Source organism: Mustela nivalis (genome assembly GCF_964662115.1).
Source record: "Mustela nivalis genome assembly, chromosome: 8".
Classification (NCBI taxonomy): domain Eukaryota; kingdom Metazoa; phylum Chordata; class Mammalia; order Carnivora; family Mustelidae; genus Mustela; species Mustela nivalis.
The window spans coordinates 103,919,858-103,936,886 of record NC_139027.1 but is presented as its reverse complement, the minus strand read 5'-3'; the positions used below and the strand labels follow the sequence as shown (position 1 = coordinate 103,936,886).

Here is a 17,029-nt window from a genome sequence, read left to right as displayed (position 1 = left end):
GGGCTAGACGTCAGGGAGCATGAAGTCAGGCTGGTGAAGTACGGAGTAATTTTAATTTGAGTTTTTACAAATGAGTACTGCAGGGGTAGCAGAGACAAAATGTGCCTCTGAACGGCAGCATCAAATGCATCTAGAACCATCTCCTCAGCCAACTGCAAGGCAATCTAACACAGATGCTGTTCTCACTTGAATTCTCTGATTGCCGTGGTCTAATTAATTTCATCATGAGACCATCTTCTCATTTTTCTGCTTGAGGATCTTGAACGTGACCTTGAGATTATTCAAATAACTGCAGTGTCAGTTAGGAATTGACCCATGTGACAAAAACACCTTCCTTTACAGAATAAGCCATTTTCCACTATTTGGAACATCCATACCCAGAGAAATCGGTGAAAAACCTTTCCCAGACGGATCTGTGTATCCTACTAAAATTCCACTCTTAATCTGTTTGCTAAACATTTACTAAGCATATTATGTGAATGACACTTTAAATACAGAAATTAATATGACAAGCCTCTGACCTCAAAAAACTTCCAGTCAAATAGGAAAGACACTCACACAAGCCAAACTCTGGTGCACATGCCGGCCCACACTGGACTTCCCCGCCTCCCCATCTTAGGAATGGACACACCATCTGCCCGGCTATTTACATCTGAAACCTGGGCATGATTCTTGACTTCACCACGTTCCATCTCTAAGGCTACCACCCAGATCCAAGCTACTCTCCCCTCGCCACCTTTCTGGGGCTTCAGTGCCTTAGATTAAATGTCCCCTCCTCAGAAAGCCCTCCCTGATCATGCCATCAAATACTGCTCAAGACATTTCATTTCCTTTTCCCTTTCTGCACTTATTTGTAAAATTACCTGTGACTGCCTCTCTCCTCTGGCCAGCTGTAAAGGGACCCTATAGGGGCTGCTGGCAACTGTGCCCCTGGGCTAGAGCCCTGCCCCACATCCACAGAAGGTACACAGAAAAGACATGTTGATTGATGAGTGTCCTTTACACAGAAGACCAAAACCAGGATGATGAAAATGGAGGAATGTACAGTGAGGAAGGAACACTGACTCTTGACTGGATGACATCTTCCAGAGGAGCTGGCCTGGGTACTGTGCTTTAAAGGACAAGTATGTGCATCTGAGAACGCATGCCAGGCTCTGCAACTGGCAAAAGACAAGGCCCAAAGGCATGGCTAGTCCAGGAAGTCTGAACAATGGAAAGGGTCCCTGAAATGGCAGGGATCCAGAGCATGCACACAGACGCACTGAGAGGACAGATCACACAGCGGGGGGCCTGAATGACCCAGTTAGTAAGTGGGATTTTTTTTTTTAGACCATGGATAGTCACTGAAAAGTTCTGAAGATGAAAAATTAGATACTCTAAACTACCTTTCATAAACATTGATAAAAACTGTTGTAACTTAAAAACCAGCAAACCACCAAAAGTGGCATCACTTTGAAGAGGACTAAGTACACCTCCACCTATGTTTGGAGGAGAAAAAGAAAGGATTTGGCTGCCATCTGTAAATGTAAGGAAGAGAGGGGCTCACAGTTGGTGACCCTGGGTCTCCAAGAGGTGAGCTGACAGCAGGTCAGTTTTTGGGTTTTCGAAGACACTGAAAAGCCATGTTAGCATTTCCAAATGGTTTCAAAGTAAAAGGCACCAGGATCAAGGACAGTGAAGCTAGTATCTGGATTCCAGGACTGGGCCGGGTGCAGGTTGGGGAGATGGTTCCAAGCAAGCATGCTACACATTCCAGAATGTTTCGTCAAACAGTATTGAACAGACGGATAGGACTCCTCACACTGAAATTAACGCTAACGCCCTGCGTTTGATCCTAAACACAGTGAAGATATGAATGACTCTGTCTCGGCCACAGTAATGGGCAGCTGCTCAGACTGTAAGGGATCAGGGACCTCTGACAAAACGTGCCTTCCAAAACATCGAGAACCCAGGCACTCAGAGGGCTTTCTCAACAGGGCTTATTCAAGGCCAGTTTATCTGAAGAGCGCCACTCTCAACAGCGCTGTAGCCACAGGCGACAGCTGACCCGTACAGACAAAGCCAGTTAACTGTGCCCTGTGCTTGCATGAGTTCTGGAGGGAGGGAGAGGCCCAGGAGCCTGCAGTCATGATATTGCATTAACTGGGGGCTGATTTTTTTTTCCCCTTTGGGTTTTTGTTTGTCTATTTGTTTTGGCTCAAGCAAATTGTCCAATCTGGGCCTCAGCTTGCCTATAAAATCAGGAATCCAGAAACAAAGGTCCTCCCAGTTGTAAACTCCTGTGAAAATGAAGAAATTCCTTGCAGGTACACCGGCTTTCCACAAACCAGGGAAGGGACTTGAGCTAAGGAGGGATCCCTGCAGCACATCCTGGCTCAATGTCCACTGAGCTGAGGTAGGGTTGGTTAGGAACTGGCCCCAGGTCTGACTACACCCGTGGCTGGAGAAGGTGCCACTGCCTGGGCTGGGAATCAGTAGCGCATGCTCATACCACAGCTCTAACTGTGAGACCACAGGCTGGCAAGCCGGGTTAAATTCTCCACATGTCAAACCACGACAGCATCAAGGTGAGGATTATGAGACAGTGGATGTAAGAGGCTGAGTGCAGTACCAGACACACAGCCACTCCTCAGTACAGGACAATACTAGAAGACGTTGTTGTCCATTTTATTTCACTTAGTTAGCTTTCGCATTTACCTCTGCCGCTTTCTAGGACACTCTCGCTGCAGGAAAGATAAAATTATATGGCCTCATGAAACTGGAAAAGTCCCCAAAGTCCTTTCTTCCAGTTCCCTGTTCTTAGGCATTTTCACTGTCACCACATCAGCCAAGCAGACCGCCCAAGGCCACCCAGACACGAAGTCCATCTAAAACACGATTGTTTGTGTCCTCAGGGGTCCCCTCAGGGCCTGTAAGTAATGAGTATAAATTCTCGTACTCCCCGATGCCCTAAAAATCAAAGTTGTCTGTTATGACAAGAAGTTTACAAAATGAGATAAAAGTGCCTAAGACCAGGAGATCATGCACTGAGTAATCAGAGAGCTAATTCTAAAATATGAGACAATGACAAAAGTGATGACAAAGTCTGTAACAGTCCTCACTAATGATTCTTATGATGTGAAGCAAAAAATCCGAATACACAATCCCATTTATGTTGTGATTACAGTGAAGTACAATTATGTACGTACAGAGCAAGCGCTGGCGAGTGACATGGAAAATGACAAAGGCTGATCTGCTATGGAGGTGCGACTGCAGTAGCCTCACTTTTATTGAGTGACTCGAGTGGGGCTGGCACAATAAACATACCAGTGACAGTCACAGGGAAGGAGGCGCTGCCGTTCACTTACCCCGGGTTGTACAACATGACCGCGGACAGGTTCTCACAGGACTTGGAGAGGTCAGTCATGGACAAGCTGAAGGAGGACAGAAGGCCACTCTAAGAGCAGACACAGGGCAGAGCGGTTACCTCAGTGGGGAAGAGAGGGCCAGCGCCCTGGACTCGCTGCTTTCACCTGGTGAGAAGCAATGAGGTGCACACACACCCACCCACCCCCCACCCTCCATTAGCATGCACCGTAACTGGTCTATCCGAGGACGGCACATCACGGACAGCCGGGTGATGGATGCCATTCAGACCCAAGCCTCGGCTAAGCCCAGCAGGGCCCCCGGGGCCCCTACACGTCCAGACTGGCGAAGCTAGCCAGGACCTTTACCACCGTGGGGCTCTCCACGACCACACCACATGGAAGTGGCGGGAAGGGTCACCCTCGTTGCTGGCAGGAGCCCTGTCCTGTTCTCAGCAGCACTCACTACATGAACTGAGGGAGAAAGGTGAGGAGGTAGAGGGAGACCCAAAAAGGAAGAGCTTAACCTGTTTGCTTCCGAGGAAAGGTACTGGCAAATATATTTTCCTCCCTCTTGCCCTCTGCAACTGTGAACCAAAGGGGACCCTCCAAGGAGACCCTGGGCCAGAACAGATAAGAGGCTTCACTAGCAGCCCCAGAGAAGGCTGGGGTTTGCAGCTTTCTTATTTCCCATCGAAGGCACTGGTGCCCTCGGGCAGCCCTCACGAAAGGAGGTAGACATGCTGGGGGCTATATGACTCGGGGTAAAGGGCAAACACTAAAGGTCAGCAGGTCAGGGCTGCAGCACAGGTTCGCCACTTGCTGGTGAGGGAACAAGTGAGTCTCAGTTGCTTATCTTGATCATTTGTGACATGGGGATAGGAATAGCCACTGGGCAGATAAAGCAGTGCAATACGTGTAGAAGTTTCATACAGTGCCTGGCTCCTAGAAACGTTAGCTGTCGTCTCTACTTTCCTCGGCCTGAGGACAGTACAGTGTCCCCATACAGATTTCTCTCTCATCTCCCCCTCTCTCTCAGGTCCTCCACTCAACTCCCCTGCCCAACACTTCAAGTGCCCTCCGGATGTGTCTATCCAACAGCTGTCTTAAACACACCCCCTCTCTGATTCATACCCCAACCAAAAGTCCAATTCGCTGTGGTTGAAAATAAGGTTAACTCCTAAAACAGATCCTCACATGTGGAAGTCACTCTCTACTTAATGCAAAAACAATGCCTAGCTCCTTTGGGGGCTGGAGGGGTGAAGAGAAGGGTCTAGAAGGAGCCATTTCTCCTGCTCTGGACTTCACCGGCTTGCTGTCCTACTCAATCAACCAATCATCCAATGAGCAACAGCTCCCTAAAATCAGTGCATGCTACAGAACGACTTTTCCGGTTCCAGATTCCGGAAAATCAAAATCAAGCCCCAGCCCTACCAGGATCAGAGTTGGCTCCTGAGATTTTAGGTTCCTTACCTTCCTCTTCTCCCTGAGCTTGGCAGCCTCCTTAGGGTGGTTAAAGCGAAACATATTGGTTCTTCCCAATAGTATCACAGCACCTAAGAACACACAAAAACACAAGTAAGCAACTTGGTTGGTTGACAACATCATATTGTGGAATTTTACAGTTGAAATGTAATTTCCAGTGTGCTATAAAACAGTAATAATAAGGGAAAGCCTTAGTCTCCAAAGTCTGCTTACATAAGCCAATTTTAAATCTGCAAATATTCTTATTTTTACAGCCAAGTGTCACAATACTTATGTTACCAAGACAGAAGTAATGGATTCCAGCATTATATTACAAGATTTAAAACTTAATATCCAGATAATTATACTCTTGATTTTGAGAAGAAAAAAAGAAATACATTCTGCAAAGTGATGCTGTACTACCAAGCAAAGCATATGGTCTCAAACTTGGGAAATCTTTATTAATGCCAACAAAAGAAGAGATCCCAAAGGAAAGTGCTTTCAAAGAAAAACATGGCAAAATCGGTGGAGTCCAGGAACCACTACTAAAATCAACTTCAGAACGTAACAGGAAAGAACTTGTGTACACGTAGGATCTATTTCCATGTGGAAACACTGCTTCTTGTTAAAAGCCTCTTAAAATTTAGATGGCCACATCAGACATATGAGGAAGGCTCCCTTTGACTGACCAGGGTCTTCCATGTTTGGAAAATGCAGAAGAGGTAAAAGAATTCAATGTAAAAACCAAAGGTAACAAAAATGTTAGGTGGAGGGCACATTTCAGCATGATTAAGCAAATAATCAAACAAACACTCTCTATGGCTAAGAACTGTTCAGAGCTGGCCCGGCTGCCGTGCAAGGCAGTGAGCTCCTAGTCACTGGAGGCACCTAAGTAAGGGAAGCGATGTTCCAGAAGAGATTCACTGCGTTCTCTGGTCCCAACCCTATCCGAGAGTCTACCACACCTCAGAAAGACAGCCCCATGATCAGGCTTTGCCCAGAAAAAGAATGCAACTTATTTGTAAGACAGGACACACCTGCACTGAAGTGAACCACACAAGATGGCAGAGGTGTTGAGCATCTGAGTGACACACGCAAGGCTGACATAGGTGGGGACACAGCAAAGCTGGGTCTCACATGGCAGCGAGAGGACAGGGAAGATGGTTCCAGTTTGGGGTAACCATGGGGAAGGGCTAAGCCTTAGCAGGAGAACAGCCCTGTCATGTTTCAGGAGAGGAGGAAGTCAAGTCCACCCAAAACGCAGGGCATCAGAAATAGCAGCAAGAATAGATACTGGACAGATGACGGAGAAACATACCGCGAGGACCTGGAGAAATGGGGAACATGCACCAAAAGTCACAAAATGATAGCCAGAGAAAATCTCCAGCTCATAGATGTTTTGTGTATCCCATGAAACTTTTAAAAACTGAAATTACTAGCTGCCAACTGGCAAAAATCTGCAGTTTTCACATAAAGCTCTGAGTTTCTGATTTCTTTTTGAAACTTAGAAGGTACGGTACAGTAGATCTTATTGCCCCTAAGCTGCTTTAGACATGTGACCTCTTGGTGACCTCTTGATACCTGTCGTCACCTCTTGGTGACCACAGGTATCATCAACCTCTGCCCTTGGCTACTATTTCCACCTGGACATTGCAAGTAATATCGTAGCTGTAGGGAGCTACTTTAGGGCTTCAGACCAGTAATCCACCTGCCTACTCAATATATGCCTTCATGTTTTCAAAAGAATTTCAAATTCAACATGGCTGAAACCGAAGGGGTTTAGATCATAACCCCAGGGAGCAAATGAAGGGTCGGTTGTGGTGGTTGTCATCATTCAGTGGAAATGGAGTCAATATGGAAAGAAGAACACAGCTTTCAGGAGACTTAGATGGACAGCAGTGCATACTAACCAATTTATAATCTATGTATCCCCCCTCATGTAAAACTGCATTCGTATATTTTCCAATTATGGAAAGGCACCACGGCTGTAATTAAGAAAGGTGCTTTCCATGCCTCTCATGACCACAGCTCAGAACGGGGTGGCATACAAAGAAGTCAAAAGTTAAGCAGCCATGTCTAGGATATACATATATTTAATGCTCTCAAAGTGAAATTAGAGATTAATAAGGCAATCACATTCAGTGTGTTAATTACATTTAATCCAATTCTTTTTTTTTCCTTTTAATCAAATGCCTAGCCATGCAGGTTGAAAATTGCTAAAATATGTTCATGGAAAAAGAGAATGGGATTTCAGAGACATATTTCATATCATATTAAATCACTGAAAATAATCTTGCCACCCATGTATTTGCATGAAATATACATAAAAATCCCTGTAAGAGTTATAAAAGAAAACAAAACTACCTATGACCATTCCTTGTTTCCATTTAAATAAGGTACACAAACTGCCTGGCATATAAGAAGAGGTTCTGTTAAGGCTGGCTTCTATTTCATTAGATTCCTTTACTCAACAAACCTAGTGACTTAAAACATTTGCTTCATTTTTACCTTATGCTGCTGTTAATTCCTTCATTCATTCAACAAGCACCTCAAGAACCAGACCACATGCTACAGAATCATACACATGCCTTGCCCTTGTAGGAGGGAGAGGTGAATAACAAAAAACAAAACAAAACAAAACAAAAAAAACACTCCACAATCAGATGCAAAGCTACAACTGAATGAAAGATCCCCTGCCATAAGAAGGCTGATTAAAGTGGAGATTAAGGACAGAGGCCCTGAGGGAGGTGGGAAGTGGTGCCCAAGACAAGCTCTGAGGATGAAGCAGGAGGAACAAGGGAGTATGCTATGTAAAGGTCCTCCAGGAGTTAAAGATGAAGGCAGTGGTGGTGGTGGTGAAGTGGAAAGTCTAGAAGACAGTTAAATATTTACAGCAGAGGAAACCGGGAAGAACAGTACACATGATGAAGCTTAAGGGAACAGACAACATAGACTTTTTCAAGATACAGTGAAGCAACTTTTATTTCATGTAGCTTCAGAGGAAAACAGTGAAGGGCTTTGTGCAGCAGCATTACATGATTAGAGGAGAGCAGAGGAGAGTCTGGGCAGAAAGTTCATTCCTTCAACTGTTTAAAGAAGGAACCAGGGGCACCTGGGTGGCTCAGTGGGTTAAAGCCTCTGCCTTCGGCTTGGGTCATGATCCCAGAGTCCTGGGATCGAGCCCCATATCGGGCTCTCTGCTCAGCAGGGAGCCTGCTTCCCTTCCTCTCTCTTTGCCTGCCTCTCTGCCTACTTGTGATCTCTGTCTGTCAAATAAATAAAAATCTTAAAAAAAAAAAAAAAGAAGAAGGAACCAAACCGGGCAGGAATAGATGAAGATAAACAAGGTAGGAGGCAACTGCAAGTGTCCAGGTCAAAGGCAACAGTGGTTCAGCACTGGACTGGAGAGGAGGGAAGGAGGAAAATAAACAAGCCAGGAAGACATCTGGGGACAGGATTAAGAGGACTCCATGATGGGCTACATATGGGGACAAGGGAGGTGAAGGAGATGCTCCTGCGTTTTGGCTTTGAATAAGGTTGGACAGGGCACTGTTCACACAGATTAAGAACACTGGAAAAGGACGGACAGTGGGGTGGGAAAGAAATCGTGAGCTTGGTTTTACACATAATAAATCTGAGACGCTTTTGGCAGGTGGAAATATGAAGCTCTAGAAGAAAAACCTGGGACATCTATCAATCTCTCGGTCTGTCTACCAACTTACCTACAGACCTACTTACTCTCAAATACATATAAATACATATAAAACATAAATGTACATATAAAATACAAATATATATAAAACATATATACACACATGAACATACGTAAGTGTACATAGCTACCTAACACTTGTGTGTAAGGATGAGACCCAGAGCGTATGCCTTGCCCCAAACTTGATATGGCCAAGGGCAAGCTAAGCTTAACCTCTCCAGAATTCAGTTCCTTTTCTAGTCATCAAACTGGATACTTTCTAAGGCTCCTTCAGATCTTAAACTCTCTAACTATGAACTACTCCTTGATCTGAGGTTAACATGATTAATCACAGCAGATGGACTTTTCTGATGCACTTAGTTTGTAATTTTTGGAGCATATCTAAGCCTCCTTGAAATATATGACAGCTTCTCTGAGATTATCTCAGAGCCTGTTAAATACCACAAGGTAGACAAATTCCAGATGGTCTTTAAAGGAAATGGAAAGGAAATGACATTGTAAAAGAGGACTCAGAGGCACTTGTTAACAACCCCCCCCCACAAAAAGTCACTTAAATCTCCGTGAATGAAACCACTGAATGCTGATTTCATAGATTTTCTGCTTCAGTATTTCAGTACACTGAAAATGAAACTAAACATGTAAACATTTCTAGGGATTTCCAAGGAGTATAGTGACAAAAATCATTAATGTCACTATTAATTACCCTCCTCAAATTTTATGTGAGATTTTCTAATTCTGATAACTGCACAAGTAAATCAACTCTTTTTTTCCCTATTAAATGCTGTCATATGAATATTTCTGAGGTGACAGTGTACAAATTAATTAATTCCGGGTTATAATTAACGGAAACCTATAAGAAAACTGTATTCCCAAAAGTGAATGGTCCAATGCGATATGAGTTTAGAGGCTGGAAAATACGGGGCCTTGTGACATTCTGCTTCAAGCTCTAAATTCTGAATTTAATCACTTTAGAAAGCCCCGTCCCACCCCCCATACATACAGACAGGCTACAACACACTATTAAAGCATGCCTGGTGAGAGAGGTTTTCATTTTGGGTATAATCACCAGAAAAGTGAAGCTCTGCCTGGGAACATAATTTTCTAGAATGGTACTGAGATGTAGGTTGGGGTGAAGCAAGACGGGTGAAGTTCTTTTTTTTTTTTTTATCTTTTTTTTTAAGATGTTATTTATTTATTTGACAGACAGAGATCACAAGTAGGCAGAGAGGCAGGCAGAGAGAGAGAGGAGGAAGCAGGCTCCCCACGGAGCAGAGAGCCTGATGTGTGGCTCAATCCCAGGACCCTGGGATCATGACCTGAGCCAAAGGCAGAGGCTTTAGCCCACTGAGCCACCCAGGCACCCAGGATGGGTGAAATTCTTAAAATGTGCTTATAAGGGATAATTTTCCTTTGGATTTAAAACATCTGCAAAATACTTGTATTAAAATAAGCTATGATGATGGCACCATCAGAGGAAGGACTAATTTCCACTAATACATGCCAGACCTTGAGAACACATTACTTAATATGCTCAAAGGCCTTGGACTCTTATGACATTGGTGTTATTATTTCAGACACCTGACTTATAGTAATTCTTCTCTAACTCAAAATGGCTTTGGGCAGAGAGATGGGGAAGATTAAGATCTGACATGGTACTTGTGGTAAGAAAATTTCATATGAATACTAATGACATGGCTTGGGGTTCACAGCTGGCTTGGAAGAGTGAAAGGCACTCAGCATCAAGGGTAGCAGACGTCAGTGTCAAAGCACGCCCTCAGGTCCTCTGCTGGTGTTTGTGAAGGATATAAATACACATGATACCTTCCCAAAAAGCCACATTGGCCCCGTCCCGTCCCTTTCAGCATTTGTAATTCAAATATGGATTTACAATTTCCTGTTTTAGATAAATCACTTAAACTCTTGTTTACTCTTGGTAAAGTAAAAATTGCAAACCTGGATTGTGAGACTCTGGAAAAGAAAGTAAATCGATTTTCAGTCTTTGTTATTGAGGTTTCCAGCCAAATAATCCATCAAGAATTATTTGCCCAACTGTGTGCACGTGCTGAACCTGGAGCTGTGGAAAATTCTAAGATGCTCTAGTCCCATCCCCCAATAAATGTTAGGATGGGGGTGGGGGTGGCATACATGGGAACGGAATTTTTTTCTTCTGAAAGCCTCAGGGGAAATAAAAAAGAGTATATGGAACAAGTCTCATCCTTCTGAAAGAAAATGCAGAAAGTGTATGAAATAAGTAGAGGGTGATTCCAGACAGTAGATCATAAAATGGCAAATTCTAAGGTACTGAATGGAAGTCATTATACTAAGTGGTCAAGCTATTAGTAACTTTACTTTGTTTCATAGTCTTTGTTACCAACAACTCCACTTATTTTGTTAGTAACAAGCTCAACTATTCAGTTCTAGCCTCCTACACACTCCAAGCTGTCAATATTTTATTGTTCCTTCCAAAACAGTTCTTCCAAAACATTTCCCTTCTCTCTAAGCAATAATGGTCTCTTACCTCCATTTGTCCCTTTTGTTACTGCCCATCTCCAAGCTCCCTTGGGCTACATACACACTGCACCGTCCTTCACTTCAGCAATCACATTGTGCGCCTACTGCACAGTGTCCAGTCTGTGGTTCCCAGGTCCTACTACACACCCACTATGAATGACTCAGCAGCCTTGGCCCCCACTGCCCCGTCCACCTCACCTACCTTCCAGGCTTCAGACATTTCTTCACTATGCACTTTGGTCAAGTATGTCTACGTCACATTATGTCACTTCTTCACCACAGGCCATTATGACAAGATATCTCATCCACTTCAGAATTCAGCTTTGGGTAAGTTTCTCCTTTTTTGGCAGTCTACAGCACATCAGCAGAGGGGTTTCAGTTCTGCACCAGATGGAATAAGCACTCCCTGCCCTGTCTCTCCCACTGGAAGCCACTAGAGTGTGAAGAGAATACAGGCTGCAGCTGGTTGAGGGCCCTGAGTAGTCGGCAGGCTGAAGAAGACAGGAATCTGAAGCACTGGTCGGGGCAAGGGGAATTTACCACTTTCCCCCTCCGGTGTTCCCCAGCTTAGCTGGGAGGAAATAAAAAAGCTGACATCAGCACAAATGAGAACTCCAGGAGATGCCTTCTAGTGAAGGTTGGAGGAGGAACAAGAGGGTTCCCTGACAGCAACATAGTGGGGGTTGGAGGGATGCCTAAACTTAAAAGGAAGGGGGAAATCTCTCTCCAATTAGAGGGTGGGGCAAACCCTTGTTGCTTCTTCCTCTCTCTGCCCACTGACTTCCACTTGGGCACAAGAGCAGGAAGAACATGAAACATGAAAGAGGACTAGACAGGTTCAGATTTCTAGCCAGATGACAGAAAAGGAAAGACTCTTCAGTGTTGACAAAGAAGGAGAAGTTGAGGAAATCAACCTCACAGAGTTGTTTATGAATTGAACCATTTAGATTTGACCTTCAATAGCACACAAAGACTTCAAGAACTGACCTAAGATACAGACCACTGCTCGGGTCCCAGACTGACTCTTGGGTAGCGCACACATGGGGCAGACCAGAATAGCACAAAGCCTTTGAAAACTGAACTGGCACTGAAGCTAGAACCACAGCCCACGGAGGCTAATTCTAATTTATAGTCTGAATCCAACCAGGTCCACTGTCTGCTAAAACAAAACAAAGCAAAATCAATGTTTCCCAGAGGTTTTCAACAGGACTCAGAGTCTCATAACAAAATATCAGAAATGTCCAGGATGCAATCTAGTATTACTCAGCATATGAAGAACTGGGAAAATCTCGATGTGCATGGCAAAAAAAAAAAAAAAAAAAAAATATCAAGAGATATTATGTGGAGATCACAGAGATGTTGGACATATTTGATAAAGATGCTAAATCAGCTATTATAAAAATATTCAAATGCAGAATAATCTTGAAAGGTAAAATGTTATAACCAAGAAATAAAGGATATAAAAAGCAATCGATTATTACAACTAAAAAAAATACAACAAGCAAAATTGGATGGGCTCAGTAGAAGGGTGGAGAGGACGGAGAAAGAGTCCATAAAATTGAAGACAGACCAAATGAAATGACCTAATCTGAAAAGCAAAAAGAAAAAAGTTTACCAACGGGTAAAAATAAGTAAAGAGAGCCTCGGGGACCTGTGGAAACAATACTGAAATACTTATCAGTCACATAACTGGAGCCCCAGAATAAGAGAAGGAAGAAAACAGAGCAGAACAAAATATTTAGACAAAGAATGTCTGAAAAATTCCCAAATCTGGAGAAAGACATGAACCTACAGATTCAAGAAAATCCAAAGATCCAAGATCCAAAATGGGTAAATGCCAAGAAACCCATGCCAAGGCACAGTGTCAAGCCTCCCTATGGGATGTGAAGTTCAAAGTTTTAACATCTAAAAAGGAACAGAGAAATTATGAAAAATAGATGTGTTGACTCTAATAAGAGAAGATGAAGCAAATAAGAGAAGAAGACTTTAAAGAGACTGACATTTGGATATTGTGTACACCAACATCTGGGCACCAAAAAACCACCTTCAATGTGATTGGTTTGGGTGAGCAGAACTCCCATTAAATATTCATCAGCATCACCTGTACAACTCGTGAAAAACTGAAGTGAGGGAAAAATCTAATGATCTTAGGGCTTATAAGCAAGTAGAGGTGAGTTCAATGGGAGGCCAGCCACCGAAATCTGCCGACTGCCTGTAGTGTTCAAAAGGACTCTTGTTCATTACATACCTTGGCTAAACTGCTGGAAGATCCATTTCCCTTGCTAGTTCCACTAAAATTCTTTTTTTTAATTTGCCACTGAACAACTCACAGCAGCCCTAAAGCAAATGAAAATTTTATCAAAGCCTTCTCAGCTCCACTCCCCAGACAGTCACCTGTTCCCTCTTTCTGAGTGCCTGAATAGATGCAAATATATTTTGGCACTGAAGCATAACACATTCAGATGCACCTAGGTGTAAAGTCCCCAGATGCAGTTTTTGCAGCATGTGGAAAAAGAAAGATGAACATTCAACGGCTCTGACAAACTCGCAAGACGACCAAGGGAGTCCACTGATATGAATAGGAAAACTGATTACCTCGTTTAACAACTACCAGCTGTAAAGTAACATTTTACAGGAAAAAGACAAAAATAAGAATAATTAACATGAGAGAATAGGTCCTAGAATTGCACAGAAAATGCTCAACTACTTTTTGAATTGTAACTCACTTGATTTTTGCACCATTTCATAGTAAGCATATTGGGAGTGGAGGAAAAGAAGACAATGAAGAAGAAAAATCTAAGGTCTAAAACTTTACCAAGAACAGCTCAAGACCTATGGCCTTAAACACCTTGGTCAAATTCATGCTTTCTTCTCTAGCAATTGCCTCTCTTTCTACCAAATCACACTATGCGATTATTCTATGAAATCATTCAGTGCAATCATTCTGTGGCACCATGGGAGTAAGGGAAGCCAAGCTCCAGAGAACATGGCAACTGAAGAGCACAGGCAGACGCAATGCTACAACAGCCACGCACGGTTTCTGGAAGAACTCAGAGAATAGGAGGAAAGAAGCTTCATACACCAGGCTTACAGCAACATATGTTATATATGTCATTACAGTTCATTCTCTCAGTACTGGCAAAGGTTTTTTATTTTACTGATGTTATCATATGGAAACACTCCTGTAATTTAAGGCAGGGGAAGTACTGTTTATGCAATCTGAAAGAAGTAAGGCTGTTCGCAGATGCAGGTAAAAAATTTCCCTGTGATGGTGAAAATCTTCTATATGTAGGTAAATCTCCTATTAGCTGACATTCACAAGTATCTTAAGCGGTCTAGATAAGGAAGTGGTAATTACTACCTGTGCTTTTCAATGGGACAGCCTAACGAACACATTTCCAAACAAAGTAATTTGCTAATGAAAAGAGATGTTTAAATACCAAATATCAGCAAATACTGGAAACTGGCAGGGAAAAGACAGGAAGCTGTTGGTAGTACAGGGTAAACCCAGAATCCAGTCAAATGTAGAGTTACTACAGTCAGATCATTGTGATTTGGGTTAACATCCATCTGAATTCTCTGTTCTTGATACTTTTCCTTAAACTGCTTCATGGGCAAAAGCCAAGGTCATTTTTGGAGTATGAATATACTGCCATGCTTAATTCTGTTTCCCAATTATTACTATATATATATATATATTTTAAAGATTTTATTTATTTATTTGACAGACAGAGATCACAAGTAGGCAGAGAGGCAGGCAGAGAAAGAGAGAGAGAGAGAGGAGGAAGCAGGCTCCCTGTTGAGCAGAGAGCCCGATATAGGGCTCGATCCCAGGACCCTGGGATCATGACCCAAGCTGAAGGCAGAGACTTTAACCCACTGAGCCACCCAGACGCCCACCCAATTATTACGATATTTTTAATGAAGTCCATATTCTTCTCTTTTTCACAGTGGTCTCGCTTTTTACGTTAAAAAAATCAAATCTTACATTTGATTAATCTGTCATTCAAGCATCCAATTCTTAATTTCACCTCCGGTCATGATCTCACGGTCGTGGGATCAAGACCCACATCAGGCTCTGCACTGAGCAGAGGTTTAGACATGTTATTTACTTACTGAGCATGGAGCCTGCTTAAGACTGTCTGTCTGGGGCACCTGGGTGGCTCAGTGGGTTAAGCTTCTGCCTTCGGGTCAGGTTGTGTTCTCAGGGTCCTGGGATCGAGTCCCTCATCAGGCTCTCTGCTGGCAGGGAGTCTGCTTCCTCCTCTCTCTCTCTCTGCCTAACTCTCTGCCTACTTGTGATCTCTCTCTGTCGAATAAATAAATAAAATCTTTAAAGGAAAAAAAAAAATACCGTCTGTCTGTATGTCTTTCTCTCTCTCCTCCCCTCTACATCCCCCTCACCTGTTCATACGTTATTACTCTAAAAATTTAAAAAAAAAAAAAATCTTGTAACATAGCTGAAAATTCTTTTGTAGTCTGCCATCAAAAACTCCCCCTTCTTCTCCAGAGGTTAACACCATTCTAAAGTAGGCATGTGTTAGTGCCATTCACCTCTTTTTATTTTTATTAAATATTTTCATAACCAAAATCAATATAATATATACTTTGTGTCTTTAAAATATGTTCCAGTTCTCATTTTAATAATCCTCAAAAATTAAGAATTGTTGGGGCCCCTGGGTGCTTAGCCAGTTAAGCATCCAAATCTTGATTTTGACTCGTGTTTTGATTTCAGGGTTGTGAGACTGAACCCTGTGTTAGGCTCTGTGCTCAGCGGGAGTCTGCTTAAGCTTCTCCCCATCTCCCTCTGTCTTTGCCCCTAACCCCTCTGGTGTGCACACACACTGTCTCTCTCTCTCTAAAGAAATGTTAAGTAGAGAAGTCTAACCCCTAATTTTTGAAGGATTAGACATGTTCTTCACTTGCTGGAATCTTCTAGTCTTAAAGTATGTGCATTTTTTAAAAAGGTATTGTCTTGCTTTTTTCATGTAATTTCTTGAAACACAAAGTCATCTTGCATTTCACTACCCTAAGACTTGTTAATGACATTTTTACGCAGTGCACAGGTGTTTTAAGACTTTGGAACATAGCATTTTTATGTCTGTAGCACAGCAGAGCACCAGAGGAACTCAAGCCAAAATCATGGCACCGTGGTAATAAAGCAATTAAGATAGCCCAGGAAAAGAAAATTTTGACCATTAACCTTAAATGTCAATTAGCACTACTACTTTCTTAGGACAACTCAAAAATTTCATTTCAATCATCACTAACCTAAACAAGCATACTTTTTAAATGGACTTTCAGTTAAGATAAAAAATTAAGATAAAAAAACACTTGATAAAAATACCATACAGGAAATACATTTATTATTTACCTACTGTGCTTCAATCCACAAGAGAATTAGAGACATAATCATAGCTACATAAGCAGATGACAAAGGAATAATACATAAATTCTTTGAACTAAATAAACAAGCTAATAATCTTTTCTTTGGGGGGGGGGGGGATAAGGGACAAAGGGTAGAGAAGATAATCCCAATATTAAATAGTAAGTTCTAGGCAGTTCCCCTGATAAACAGTAAGGGCTCTAAAAGCTCCTTTTCCAGTGTGTTGTTTGGAACTCAAGACTGATTTTTCTCCCAGAAACACCATTACACATAAAAGTTAGCTTCCTGGCGGATCCAGAGGAGACTGTTAAACCCATGAATGGCAGAAGCGGTGGTCATGGTCATCCCCTCAGCCTTCTCAGCGGCCAGGACTGTGGATGGTGTGAGCTCCAGAAGCTCCAGACTGTCGTGGGTAGAGCAGGGAAAGCACAGGAGGAAACAGGTGGAGGGCCAGGCAACAAAGCTGGGTGGACCCAGCAGAACATTGACCTTTGTGGGCTATCTGGGATTCACGCACGGCTTAGCTAATCAATGCCCCCAGTTATAATCCCAACCATAACCCATTCTCTATCCCTTCCTCTCTGGGGCTCCACAGACACCCCAGGCTGCACT

The 17,029-nt window shown here is 43.0% G+C and overlaps 1 protein-coding gene across 11 annotated transcripts in view; it reads right to left on the bottom strand.

Annotated features, from left to right (window-relative positions):
- Positions 1 to 17,029, bottom strand: part of KIF16B (kinesin family member 16B) — a 280,503-nt gene that overhangs the window by 117,535 nt on the left and 145,939 nt on the right. For all 11 annotated transcript variants that reach the window (XM_082743222.1, XM_082743224.1, XM_082743223.1 and 8 more), the window contains 2 exons: positions 4,818 to 4,900; positions 3,348 to 3,436 (listed from right to left, as the gene is read on the bottom strand). In XM_082743222.1, coding sequence (XP_082599348.1) covers positions 3,348 to 3,436; positions 4,818 to 4,900 — 172 coding nt within the window. The remainder of the gene's footprint in view (positions 1 to 3,347; positions 3,437 to 4,817; positions 4,901 to 17,029) is intronic.